Raw genomic sequence first — 14,126 nt, forward strand, 5'->3', positions numbered from 1 at the left:
TTTTCCACAGATTTTCCCAGTCTGAGTGAGATCTCAGCCCCCAAAGATACATGCCAGCGTCGCCTATAGCTAGTCTCCTCAATGACTTCAACATCCCCCATCAGTTTGGGTAGATTCGAGATATGAGCTTTAGCCTCTGGATCGGATGTCACAACATTTTCTAACTCTTACAGCTGCAGACTTTACTGGTGGGACAAGAATCCAATGTCTCACCTGAAAGTATTGCAATCTAGAGTTTTCAGATAGGCCAATCGCTTGCTTATATTGTGTAAATGATTTAACCTCCTCTCCATGAAACATGTCCCTGAGTTTTACACAACCTGCTAGTGGATGAGTTTTAACTCGCAAAGTAGTTAGAGCTATAGACTCAGCGAATAAACAACTTGCCTCTATGGGGAAAAAAATGTATCTGAGGAACCTCGACACGTGAGGGATCATAGGTTTAAGGTAGGTCACACTAGGGATAGTATTACAGTAACGTCCTGTCGACGTCGCTTTTCGAACTCTCATGTGCAATACCCTGCAACTTCCACTAGATGTCGGTCTATGCAAAACATGTGATTCTAAGCAGACCCACAAGCATCAGAAATACGATTACAGTGAGATATATATATATATATATATATATATATCTGCTTAGATTCACATGCTGTTCATAGGCCAACATCTAATGGAAGCTGCAGATTATTACAGTTTGTTTTTCGAAACTCGAAAAGGGGCGTCGAACTAGGGCGTGCCATTAATACTATGCCTAGTGTGACGCCCACTGTACCCATGATCCCTCACATGTAGGACCCTCAGGTTGTATTTTTTCTGACATGAGGTAGCATAAGGAGTAGCGCGAGTACAGAGTATCCAAGCAGATAAGATTACAAGCATCCATGCGCCTTCTCTCAGACGGTAGGAAGGGCGGCCGCATGTGAATCTAAGCAGATACAAGCATCAGAAATACGATTACGGTGAGTAACGGATCCCTTCTGAGGCTTGTGGAATCTGCTTAGATAACATGCTGTGCCAAGATTAGCGAGCAGTGTTAGAAGAAGGAGGTGGGATGTGAGAAGGGTCATGAGCGAAAAAATTTCTTAGGACAGCTTGTCCCACTTGAGTATCTGTCTTGGAATGAGCGTCAATGCAGCAGTGCTGAGTAAAGGTGTGAACAGAGCTCCATGTAGCTGCTTTGCAAATGGTGTCAAGGGGTACATTTGCAATTAAAGCCAGAGTGGCTTCAGTACCTCTTGTAGAGTGGGCCCTCGGCGTAAAAAAGGCAGTGTTTTATCTGAAAGGGAATAGCACAGTTGGATACATCCGACTATCCACTTGAAGATGGCATTTTTAGAGACCCCATCTCCCTCTCTGCCTGGAGCTATGGAGACGAACAGCTGATCTGTCTTTCTTAGCGGCCTGGTCTTGTCTACATAGTAGAGGACCGCCCTCCTCACATCTAGTGTGTGGAGTTTCACCTCAGCAGAGCTTTTGGGTTCCTGGAAGAAGGCCGGTAGCTCAATAGACTGGTTAATATGGAATTTGGAAATCAATTTGGGTGAGAACCTAGGGTGAGTGCCTAAAACCAGTTTATCCTTATGAACTGGTGAAGAAAGGATCCTGCACTGACAGAGCTTGAATTTCACTGACCTTTCTTATGGATGTGATGGCTACTAAGAAGGCAGTTTTAGAAGTCAAGTGTTTGAGACTAGATTTGTGCATGGGCTCAAAGGGTGGTCCCATGAGTTTAGCAAGTACCAACCTGGTGGTGGGTTAGAAATTGGAGGGTGGAGTCTCTTTACCTTTTCCATAAAAGCTTTGACAACTGTCACTTTCCACCACGACACCTTGTTATGGGAAGTGGTGTAGGCCGATAAAGCTGCCAGGTGCACTTTAAGTGAGTTAAACACTTACCCTGCCTCCAATAAGTGGAGCATAAAGGTGACAACATTAGGAGTACAATCAACTGGGTTGATTTGCTTATTCTGGCACCAAATAACAAATCGTTTCCATGTGTCATAGTAACAGTGCCTTGTGTTAGGTTTTCTTGACTCTTCAAGATATCCATACATCTCTGGGGTAAATTGAGATTTCCGAACTATGACTTCAGGAGCCATGCTGCCAAGTTCACCGAGTTGGGCTGAGGATGCACTATTCGGCCCTCATGCTGGGAGAGTAGATTGTACGGGAGTTTGATGGGGTCGCACACCGCCAATTTGCGTAGGTGTGGGTACCATGGTTGTCTCGCCCACAAAGGAGCAACTAGGATGAGCGTCATTGGTTGCCTGTGGATCTTGTTGACCACCATCCTCATCAGAGGGGCTGGTGGAAAAGCATAGGCAAACACCCCTGAGCAATTCATCCATAGGGCGTTCCCCTTGGAGCCTGGCTGGGGGAACCTGGATGTGAACTCTGGGCATTGCCTGTTTTCGCTTGTGGCGTATAGGTCTATAGTGGGGAAACCCCACTGAGAGAAGGGGTCTCCTATGACTTTTGTGTAGTGTCCACTCGTGTTCTTCTGGGAGGGGATCCTGGCTCAGAGCATCTGCTAGTGAGTTGAGATCCTCTGGAACATGTTGGGATGGCAGGTAAATGTTCCGTTTGAGTGCCCATCTCCAAATTCTCTGAGCAAGCTTGGAGAGATTTGGCGAACAAGTGCCCCCTTGTTTGTATAAGTAAAACATCGCTGTCGTGCTGTCTGTTAGAATCTGCACTGACAGGTTGGATAGGAGGGGTTCGAATGCCTGAAGCGCTCTGAAGACTGCCAGAAGTTCTAGCAGATTGAGGTGGTTTTGAGCCACTGTGTGAGACCAGAGACCCCGAGCTGTATGGTGCAGGTAGTGGGCTCCCCACCCTGCTACGGAGGCATCATTTGTGACAACGGCCTGTATCTCTGGATCGTAGAAGGGTTTCCCCTTCGTAATATTCTCTCGTCCACCAGCGAAGATTCTGTACTAGTGTTGGCGAAACGACCACTAGATCGTCCCACTGACCACTTGCTTGAGACCACTGTTTCGCCAACCATTCCTGCATGGGTCGCAGGCGCGCGTGGGCAACCAGGTAAATGCAAGATGCCATCATGCCTAGCAAACGCATCGCTTTGCGCACCCTTATTTGGCGACCGGCCTGATAGTGAGGAATTTGCAGCAACAGATTCCGAATTCTTTCCTCTGACTGAAAGGCCAACCCCTCTTGGGTGTTTAGGACAGCTCCTAGGAACTGTTTTGAGGTGCTTCGCCCCAGGCTTGATTTTTTTCTCGTTGATTGAGAAGCCCAATTGGAAGGGGTCGATTGTTCTTTGGATGTTTAGTCTGCAAATTAAGGGGGTTTCCCCCTGTGATGAGCCAGTCGTCCAGGTAAGGGTACACTGGGATTGCCTCCCTGCGTAGGTGCGCCGCTACCACCGCCGAAGGGCACACTTTGATCTGGTAGTGCTGGTTGTCTATTTTGAAACGCAAGAACCTTCCGTGCGCTGGGAACATTGAAATATGAAAATAGGCATCTTTCATATCCAGTGTTGGCATGTAGTCCCCCTTTTTTAGTAGGGGGATTACCTCTTGGAGAGTAGTCATGCAGAATTTTTGTGGCTTGACCTACTTGTTTGCAGGGCGCAAGTCTAATACTGGGTGCATTGTTAGATCTTTTTATGGCACAAGGAAGTAGGTTGAATAAATACCCCTGTTTACTTGGTTGCCCGGGACGATTTCTATGGCGTCCTTTGCAAGTAGAATAGCGATCTCCTCGAGGAGGATTTTTTGGCGCTCCAACAAGTGTACCTTCTGTCTTGGAGCATGGTCGTGGGGGTGCTCTAGTAGTTCTATACAGTATCCTGCAGACACTTGACAGCACCCATCTGTCCGAAGTGATCCCCCTCCCATGCGTGGGTGAAGGTGGAAATGCGCCCCCCTACTGGGGATGCATGGGAGGGGACCCGAAGCAGAACGTCACTGTTTACTGAGTGGCGTACCACCTCTGGCGGGGTTGCCTCTACTCCTAGTGCGGCCTCTGGGGAATGCTTGTAATGATTGGAACTGATTGTTGCCCTATGAGGTTTCTTGATTTTGATAGTAGTTTGAACCCCCCTGGGAGCTTTGGCCCCGAAATAGATGAAAATTAGAGTTTCCCCTCTGTCCTGAGGGTTTACTTGTGAGTTGTCAGAGATTTTAGGGTCTCATACTCGTCCTTAGCTGTCTTTAAGGCTTCTTCCACCGCCTTGCCGAATAGTACATCCGGTTCTACCGGCATGTCTATACGAGTGGCTTGGGTCTCGGCTTTGAACCCCGACTGTCTTAACCAAGCGTGACGTTTTATTACAGTACCTTCGGTGATTAGTCTTCCAGCATTATCTGATGCATCAAAGTTTGTTTTCAGAATGCATCCTGAAACTGACCTTCCATCTGCTGCCAGCAGAGCCAACTGGCTCTTCTGTGGTTCAGGTGCGGAGGATACCAAAGGAGCTACTTGTTCCCACTAGTGGCAATTGTATCTTGCCAACAGAGTTTTGCTGTTTGCAATTCGTGCCGGATAGGCGGAAGCGGTGGTAACTTAAGTCTCTTGTTCTCTTTTTCGGGCGGTGCTTCCAAAGAAGCGAGTGGTGTACGCGCCCTCTTTCTGGTGGTTGTTACTACCAGGGAGTCGGGTTTTAATTGGCCCATAATGTATAGGGGATCAGAAGGTGCGGCACAGAATAATTCTTCAATTCGTGGATTAACCGCACGAGTAAGATTTGGAGTTACCAGCGAGGGGTCAATTCTGCGCTGGACAGACTTGAATATAGGGATAGCCTGAGCAAAGGCTCTTTTGTCACCCATGATCTCTTCCGCAAAATCCCTGTCCTCTTGGACACCTTGTGTGTCAATTTGAAAATGGGCTGCTGCCTTGGCCAGTACCTCGTTAAGGAGTGGTTGGTTATCTACCGGTGAGTTATGCACCGGGGGTTCTTCAGGAATTGGGGAGTCAAGATTGTAGGCTTTAGCCTCCTCCTCCATCCCCATAATAAGAGACCCCTGTCTGGTTTTCCATCATTTGTGGGTCTGTTTCATCACAGTAGGACTCGGGATGGTAAGATTCAATGACCAAAGTGTCTGTGACCAAATCCTGCACCTGGGCATCAGAGCAGGGTCTTATTGCAGCAGATATTTTAAGTATCAAACTGTGTGTCCCTAAATAAAAGGACTATATAATTCGGAACCCCCGAGGTCTGTCTGTGGTGAACTTTGTTGAGAAAATATAATTATGCGTGAGTGAATGATCCCACTTCGAGCGGACATGTTGATTCATGCTTTTTGGGAGGAGACTAAGAGCTTCAGTTAAGCTTGGCTACTGCATGGTCCAAAAGAGCACAGTAGTGCCTACTCAACTCCATAGCCATTACCTATTGGAGACCAAGTTTTCAAAAGGTTCTGCTTGCTAGGTCAGTCTTCCACCTACCCCTCCCATCCATAGCCCATAATGTTAATAACTGGCATTGACGAAAAGTAACTGCTCCATTGCGTTTCTATCCAAAACCCGAAAAAAACATAACAAAAACCTATTGTTTCATCATTTGTATACTTTTCCTCAAGAAGTTATAAAACAATGTAATCACCCATGACCACATTAGCCTTTTTTTTTTTAACTTAATTGGATTAAATACAGCTGCTTGCTATGCTCTCAGTGCACTCATGTGTGTGCCATCTTTAACATGGGGTTTGAATTCATTAACATCCACTGCTGGAGCAGCAGAGGTCTTCCAATCACGTTTTGTGTGTCCCCCAAAGAAATCGCCACACAGGCAACTCCTCCCAGGGTGAACAGTGTGCATTGGCTGTGTACTGCTATCTGCGAAGATCAGGTGAGGCAGTGTAAGAATGTTACGGGGGTTTCCGATGGAGGAAACCCCTCAAAAAATGTAAAGTGGAAATTCTGCTGTGTGCTCATGCAGCCAGTTTACGGGTGAGGAAAGAGTTTGGGCTTAGTGGCCGAGGGAAGGAGTGTTCTGATGATGGGATTAGGGGGGCACAAAAAAGTCATAAAGCTCGACAGTGCAGGGATCAGTATTTGGGAGGAATTTTGGCTGGAGGAGGTGGGGGAAATACTAGGTTAAACCAAACCTTTACCAGGTACTGCTGGAATGTGACCACGGTCTGTAATATCCTTCCCGTTTTTCATTCCAAATTCATTTGAGCCAATCCTTTCGGGTGCTCCATTTGTGAATGTAACATGCTTTTCATGAAACAGTTCATCGTGCTGCTGGTTTTGTCGGACTGGTGTCGATGGAGAACCAGATGGAATGTGGACTGTAGGCATGTCGAGTTGTTGTGGTTTTTCTGAATCCTGAGAATCCTGCATCTAAAAAAACACAAAGCAGCTAAGTTAGAGGGAAACTAAAGGATTTCAGAAACACATTTTAGAAAAGAATTAGCAAACAGACTATGTTACATATAGTCTAGCATATGTAAGCAATTCATAATCCCTACATTTAAGATATGAATTCATTTCTCAATATTACTACAAAGCCCTTTCTTAAATCAATAGGCAATTACAGTTCAGACTTTTACAGCATGTGCAATATGGTTAAGCATCAGGGGTACAGGCACAACATTAAACAGATCTGTTTGAATCCTAGTGAAAAATAAAAGTATCAATGTGTTACATTTTGTTGACAAACCTGGTCATTGTCTCTGGCAAAGGTACAGAGAACACTATAAAGCTTTTTATTAGCTGCTATGTTAAAAGTATTTGAATAATTCACATTCTGCTGTACTATAAAAACCCTTCTCCAGTTGGAGAAATTAAAATGGTTTTAAATAACTCTACTGCCTCGCACAAGGGCTTTGCCTGTGCCCATGCTTGGGATGGACCATCGGATCTTGGCTAGCGCAAATGGTGCTCCCAATGTCTATCTTCAACTGAAAGCATGGACATTTCCGCTATATCTAAAAAGTCTTGCACTTACTTGGCATCAGCCTGGATTTAGTGAGGATGTAATTATTTATAAAAATGCCTTCAAATACTGTGCTAACCTTTTTGACACTGAATGCTGTTAAACAAACCATGCCTCATCACGATGTTATTAGTTCCTCTCTAGAAATTAACAAGGCCAAAGTTCTACCCGTGAAATCACCACCAAGCTGTTTGTAAACATAGCTTTTAATCATATCTACTCAACTTTCCACGCCAGCAGAATAATTCTCATGCGAGCTAAGTTATTTTTCCAAGTCAGCAATATTTTCTCCAATTTCCAATGCTTGTCGTCAAATTGCATTTTCCTTTTCGGATAGCAATTTGAGAAGCACACATACTTTTGTATTACAATTTCCACCTTGCTTTATTTCAAACATAGAACAACTGTTTTGTGTTACTTTAATTGTTGTTTTAAAACTTCCAGTATAATAGCCTGGTCATTCATCAAGCTTTAAGTCAGAAGGAGTCCCTAATCTCTTGCCGAATTTGGTCCTCAAATCTCATAATTTGCTAGTGTACTGATCTGCAGTCAATAGGCAGGAATGCGCAGTCTACCTGCAGCCAAACAAACCGAGGAATATGATCAAATAGAAGTGGCGGCGGATACATTTTTTTAAATGATTTTTTTGGGGGTTTTTTGTAAATATTTCTCAGTAAAATAATAAATTGAATCAGTGCTCGTTCAGTACACTTTTGGGGAAAAAACAGGTAAAATATCAACCAAATTACAAATGGTTCTGTAATCGAAAATGAAAAGATGCAATGGATGCCAGGTCACAAAAATACACAGGAAGATCTTTCAACACATTTTCAGGAGGCCAGTGCCCACAACACATACAGCATTTGCACTGTAAGAAAACACCCATGATATTTTTGCCTAACAAGGCCAGGGCTGATTCGAACACATTTACGCAAGCCCTGCCCCTAGAAGAACACAGTTGTGATGGTTTTGCCAAATATTGACAGTGGGATGTGTCACAGACTGCGTTTAGGACACCAAGACTTCCAAGGATGGTTAAAAGGGTTTTATTTTGGATCACTCAAAATATTTGCAATTTTGACTGGAGGCATACTAAAGGCCACCGCTCTCTCATCTCCCATCGGAGTCCAACTTCCCTAAACCCTGGTTTCCCTGTTCCTCAGGTTGTCAACTTGAGATTGGTAGTCCCTACTGTCTGCAGTTCTATGATGGCCTAAGGGCTTTAGCCTTTTCTAGCTTACTTCCTCATAGGTTCTTATAGGGGATAAACTATTATAACAAATCCACTGCATAGGATTTCAATAGGTTGTTTGTTCTGCTGCCTTTCCAACTGCCAGTTGCTCTCACTTTGGGCTTTCAGACCCTTGTATTCCCTTCCCCGATTTTATTGCTCCTCACTATCTCTCCCTTGCTCCATTAGCTCACTCCTCCCCATTTCTACTTCATCCTTCGGACCCTCTGATGGCCACACAGTCTCCTTATTTCTCCTCTCCCCTAAACCCACTCTCTGCTACACTCCTTTCCATCAAGTCCACTCTCCTCTCTCTCTCTCTCCAATTTGCTCCCTTCTTTCCACTCTGCTTTTCTATCCCCATTCTCTTGTATTCACCTCTCTAGCTCCCTCAGGCACTTCCCTTACTCTCACTCACTTATACCTTTGCTCTACACAACTCACCCATTCTAGAAAACGCTCTCACTGCCTCACTCTTATAAACAGGTACTACTTCCTCTCAAACAGCATACCGAAAACAATCTTGTGTACAGACTTCTTCCCTCCACCACCCTTCCTCCGCTTTGTCTCTCAGTCCGCCTCCACACCACCTGACCACCTCTAATTCCTGCCACTTGTGGGGTTCTTATAGCACCGACATATGCCCTTCTTTCCCTCCCCCTTCAATTAGTTCACCCGTTTATCTGATTGTTTGGGCCAACCTGGTCTTACAATTTACCAGAATGCTTTGACACAGCAGCGCAAAACTTTAAAACCCTGTTTAGCCGGCCTCCTTTCTGCACTTAGTGCTCAAGCCAATCTCTCTGTTGCAAGTCTGGTAGTTGTGCTGTATGTAGTCAGAGATGTAGTGAGTCTTTCTCTGATGTTGGATCAGTTTGCTGACCTGGTGCTGACATTCCCAAGTCGTTCGTGAAGCTGGCGATTTAACTGAGCAAAATATGTTGGTAGTACTAAAATAAAACAAATGGAATTCTATCCTGAATAGGGTACAGCAGACAGGCAGTGCCACATGCAATAAAGGAACATAATTGGGGGCGGCTTCCAAATCCCTTCCCCTGCCTCTGACAAAACAGGCTCTGGTGGAAACCTTAGTAAGCCTCCTGCCTCAGGGTGAGCGGGGTCCCTGCATCCTCCACCCTGGCTGGATCAAGCAGGACCATGTCAGACTGCTTTGCTCAAACATGGCAAGCACATTTGCCCCTGTAAAAACACACTTGTCGACTTTGCCCCAAAATGCTAATATTTGCCTGGGTTAGAATACACAGTTTAGCACAATACTGCCAATATATACACTTTGCTAAATGAACCCCACCATCATCAAACGCACTCATCGGCACATCACCCCAGCTACCCTGCAAAAATCTTTCCTAAAATGTCCAGTCTGAGGAGCCTGGGACAAACCTTTTTTGAAAAATATCAGCCAAATCCGTCCTGCAAGCCAAAGGTTATTAGCAATGAAATTTTCGGGTCTACTGTGGAATTAGCTGAACACCTTAACTATAGCGCAGAGACCGAGATAGATATAGATATTCAGTGACTTTTTATTTTTTTATTTTTATTTTTTTTTTTTTAAAAAGGGACGTTATGGTTCAGTTGCCCTAAGAAAAACCTAGAAAATTCAATGCAAAAACTTTGTTAAAGGGACGTTAGTTACTTTGCACTAGCAAAAACCCATCCATTGAGAGATTGTGTCGGAAACGGCTGAGTTCATCGAGTGCTTACGAGATCAGTGTGGCTTAACATATACGAGACACGATCCAAGGTCCTTTCCTCTAGCACAAGCTGGGGCTCGGTTCGGCACGGCTGCCGAAATTCTTGTCCGCCAAGCGCAAGGACCGAGAAGCCAGGAGTAGGGCCAGGGAGCGGGGCTGATCAGAGCAGCGCCGATGCAGGGGGTAGGAGGATGCCGCCTCACAAAACGCCCACTACTCCAACCACCACCACCAAGTACTCCGCTCTTCCGGTAAGCCACACATTACTTGCGCACGGGAAATAATATTCTGTCAATTTTCTTATTTTTTTCTCTTGGGATGTCCTCCTGATAGTGCAGTGCAGCGGAGGGCTGTTAGTGCGCATACTGGGATTTTTAACAGCTGGCTACAACGAAAGATGCTAAATAAATACGCCAAGAAAAACGTTTCATTAGTTTTCTCAGTATTGGCACCAGACGTGCGGTTCAGAGACTGTGGGGTTAATAACCCTTTGATCTGACCCGCCGTCCCTTTAATTTGGCCCTCTGAGAGAAACGAGAGAAACTTGATTGGCTCTCATGCCTGCTTTTATGTCTGAATCAACAGAGCAGAACCTTAGACTGCAGGGTTTATAACCCTTTGATCCGTCCCACCCAGATTCCTCTGTACAACACCCTGCATAAAGCTCAGCACACCGATCATACAGCAATAGATACTTGCTGTCTGTTTTGTAAATTAAAGACATTTCACACGTTACGAAAGACATCTCTGCCTATACTTTAGCAAGGCAGCAGAATACTGCAATTTACATTAACTTCATAATCACCTGCCCAATAGACCTCTGAATTTCAAGTATGCTCTCAAGATACAATCTAAGAAGTGGCACAGGAACAGATCAGCCAGGAGTCCCTGATATGGAGGACTCTCTTATTGGCACATCCTCCAGACTCGATCTCCAGCAACAATTGCACTTACAAGGCGTGCCAGCCAGGAAAACCATCGCTATTCAAGTGCAATTGCACAATATAGACAGACAATGATTTTACATTTCAAACAGGCCTAGGGGAAGAGACGCCCATGCAGGACGGCCAGGGGAAAGCCATCAAAGACTTCATTCTCACAGCGACAAACATGAAGGGAACAATTAAACACTACTTCCCAAGTCAAAAGGTATGGGAGGCTGACTAATTCTCCTATAAACCTGCACTCAAGTCTGGCAATTAGACAAAGGAATACTAATGGAGGGGAGGAAAATGAGCAAGTAACTTTAGTATCGGACCTTCCCTCTAGGTTGATTTTATCGCCGATTTCTCCAAACAGCACCCATAATCCCAAACAAAGCCAGAATATGACAGAACTGAGAAGCAACCCATCTTCTGCCAACACTACTGGCCACTAAAGTGACAGGGTCTCTAGTCCTTTAAGGGAGGCGCGACCATCCCTCGCGAGTGAAGCAACACTGGTCGGTCTAAACTTTGTTCTAAACTCCCTTGTCAAAGCGTTTGAAAATATCAAAAGTGATGTACAGATTCACATGGGTATCCTAATGGAAATGTCTAAAGACATAGATCAGTTTGACTCAACAATAGTGGCCTTGAGAAATGTAATTAACACAGTTTCACCAACATTGCAGGCCATGACACAAGCTATGACACTACAAAGAGAAGAGACAACGATTGAAAGACACACTAAGGGATTTGAAAATAGAAAGATCCGAAGTTAAACATCTACTTTTAGATTTTCTACTACAAAAAAAAGGAAAAAAAAACAGGATAAGAACCACAATTAAAAGTAATTCCGCTAGAAGTCAACATACCCCTCTCACAATGGACTATCCCTCTACATTTGAGGATACTCCTCTTTCCCAGTCAATCCTGATGAATTCTGCCGCCTGGCCCAGTTGGCAGACACTATTCCAGAGAGCATACCTCCCACTCCAGAGGAACCCTCCATCCAACAAGGGCCTGAAGAGAATTTTGAGATGGAGGAATGGAAGGACGGCTTGCAACAAACCTATAAGCGTAGGAAAAGATTGAGAAAAAAAGGAGGGGAAGAAAGCATAAAGTATCCGAGTCTCCAAATCCCAAAGGGAAAAAGTTCAAAAATAGAAAGATCGAAAATCTGGGGAACAGTAACACTAATAATTTCATAAAAGCCTTAACCAACCCAGTGGCAAATCCAAAAATCCAGGAGAAGAAGGGAAATGACACCCAAACAACCACAGACAGTCAACCTGGGCCGCAAAACTCATTACAGGAAAAAAGAAAGGCCTTAAAAAAGAAGCCCTTACCACCAAACAAAGAATTAAGAATCACATCAATAACTATAGGTATACAAACTGATCTACCATCAAATAGCCCCAAAAAGGGGGGTATTCAAGTTCTGGAAGCTGGTACTACATCATTAAATGGAGGAAAACAAATGAAGTGGGCTACGATCTTTCTTTCAAAGAAAAAAATCACCAAAAGTGTCAAGACAAGTTCAAGAGCCCACTTTAAAAACTGCACCCATTTTCTGTAAGCCCCAAATAAAGACTTCAAATATGCCCACGGAGTCCTGTTTAATAGAAGACACCCAAGCAAGACTGGCAGTGGCTGGAATAGAAGCTAAAATTGCATCTCCTCTGCAATGTCATGATGCCTACCTCCAAGGAGCCAGACCAGGCCCAGCTACCCCAGAGGCAGACATCATGTCCCCGAGGGAAGTCTCAGCAGCCCCAAGCAGGGGCCCTTTGGACTCAGTCCTGGCGCCTTTGGCGCCAGGCTCATAAAAGATGACTTTGTTTAAAGGTGCTTGGCGTAAACTTACCTGATGCAGACCATGCTGCAACATCCGGGCCATCTAGAGGCCTGAATGGGACTACTTTCTCTTTGGGGACTACTTCACCACATGGGTGTGGCCAGAGGAAGAATACATACCTGAGAGGAAGGATACATACCTGGAACTACTTTGAAGGCTATTTAAGCCACGCCCAAGCAGCAACTCACGTTTCGCGTTGTTCTGCATCTAGCAGCTGGACGCTCACCGTGTCTGCTCCTGCATCCTGACTTCTGCCACGCCCGCCAGCATCCTGGAACACCTGCAAAGGGAGAAGAGAAGAGAATAGGAGAAAGAAGAGTCCTTACCTGCTAAATCCGCATTCCGGAGACATTTCGCTGACGATCCTGAAAAGGAAGACATTCATTTTAAAAGCACATTGCATTGATCGCTGCAGCGCCGCATTCCACTCACCTTTACTAGGCGACCATCTGGATCCGCAACCACATTTCAGCGCCTAGGGAGAAAAAGACAAGAACAAAGGTGAGCTAGGGAAGGGAATAAGAAAACCTTAATTTGCCATCATAAGACTTACCTGTTGGGTCATTCCCACTTCATTTCGGGTCGGTGCCGCATCCTGGCATTTCTGGACCCCGGCCCCTAAGGGGAAAAAAGACAAGCATTAGTGCATTAATGCAAGGACACTAAAGGAACCTCTCATTAAACAACTCACCTGAGTTTCCTTCGTCGGTTCCATTGCTCATCTCGGAATCTTTGTTCTACACCTGAAATAGAGACAACGGACAATTATTTTTTCGTGCTCATACTTATAAACAGAATTCTCACAGTACTTTACCGGGAAGGTCAAGCAAACTTGAACTCTCTACAATCCATGATCCAGTGAAGTAACTGGATTACAACGCGCCCCTGCATCAGAAGCAGGATGGAGAGCTCGTCCTTTCAGACCCTAAGGTGAGACTTCACGGGGAATCGCAGAAGGGTTTCGTGGAGGGTGAGAAGGGAGTGGGAGGCTTACACATTATTCCGCAGATTGTTAATACTCCCTTTTCACACAGAGAAGGATATTTCTGCGAGTCAGACAAGCCAGATTTGAAGGTCCGGTCCTGTCCATCTTCCGGATACTGCGCTTCACCATAGAAGAGGCAACAGCCCTCCAAACCAGGCCTGCGCCTCCGTGGGAGTCAGGTGAGCGTAACATGCAAGTGCTTATCAATACACTAGACCAGAAAGTAGAGACTCTGACTGGAGGAAACATTAACCGGATCAAAAGATTACAAAGACCCTGATAACACACAGGAGGAGCAGGTGTCTTGCTATTCCGGAATTATGGTTAACCTGCAAAAAATACATATTTAATCAAAAATTCTTGAACGGAGGAGAAATACTCTCAATAGTCAAAAATGTTCCTTCTCTATATCTCTTTTCGACCAGAGATATAGAATACATCAAGTTCCCTAATCCCAGTAAGACATTTGGTCGAAGTGGGTTTGACCTCGAGAGTGGGGGCCCGAGCAAGCAG

At 45.0% G+C, this 14,126-nt stretch overlaps 1 protein-coding gene across 1 annotated transcript in view; it reads right to left on the minus strand.

Moving 5' to 3' along the window:
- Positions 1-14,126, minus strand: part of ARFGEF2 (ARF guanine nucleotide exchange factor 2) — a 2,106,550-nt gene that overhangs the window by 1,764,951 nt on the left and 327,473 nt on the right. Inside the window, exon 6 of the mRNA XM_069651280.1 lies at positions 6,081-6,312. Within this exon, the coding sequence (XP_069507381.1) occupies positions 6,081-6,312 (232 nt within the window). The remainder of the gene's footprint in view (positions 1-6,080; positions 6,313-14,126) is intronic.

This window comes from Ambystoma mexicanum, chromosome 3p (genome assembly GCF_040938575.1).
Source record: "Ambystoma mexicanum isolate Mex_15411 chromosome 3p, UKY_AmexF1_1, whole genome shotgun sequence".
NCBI classification, from domain to species: Eukaryota; Metazoa; Chordata; class Amphibia; order Caudata; family Ambystomatidae; genus Ambystoma; species Ambystoma mexicanum.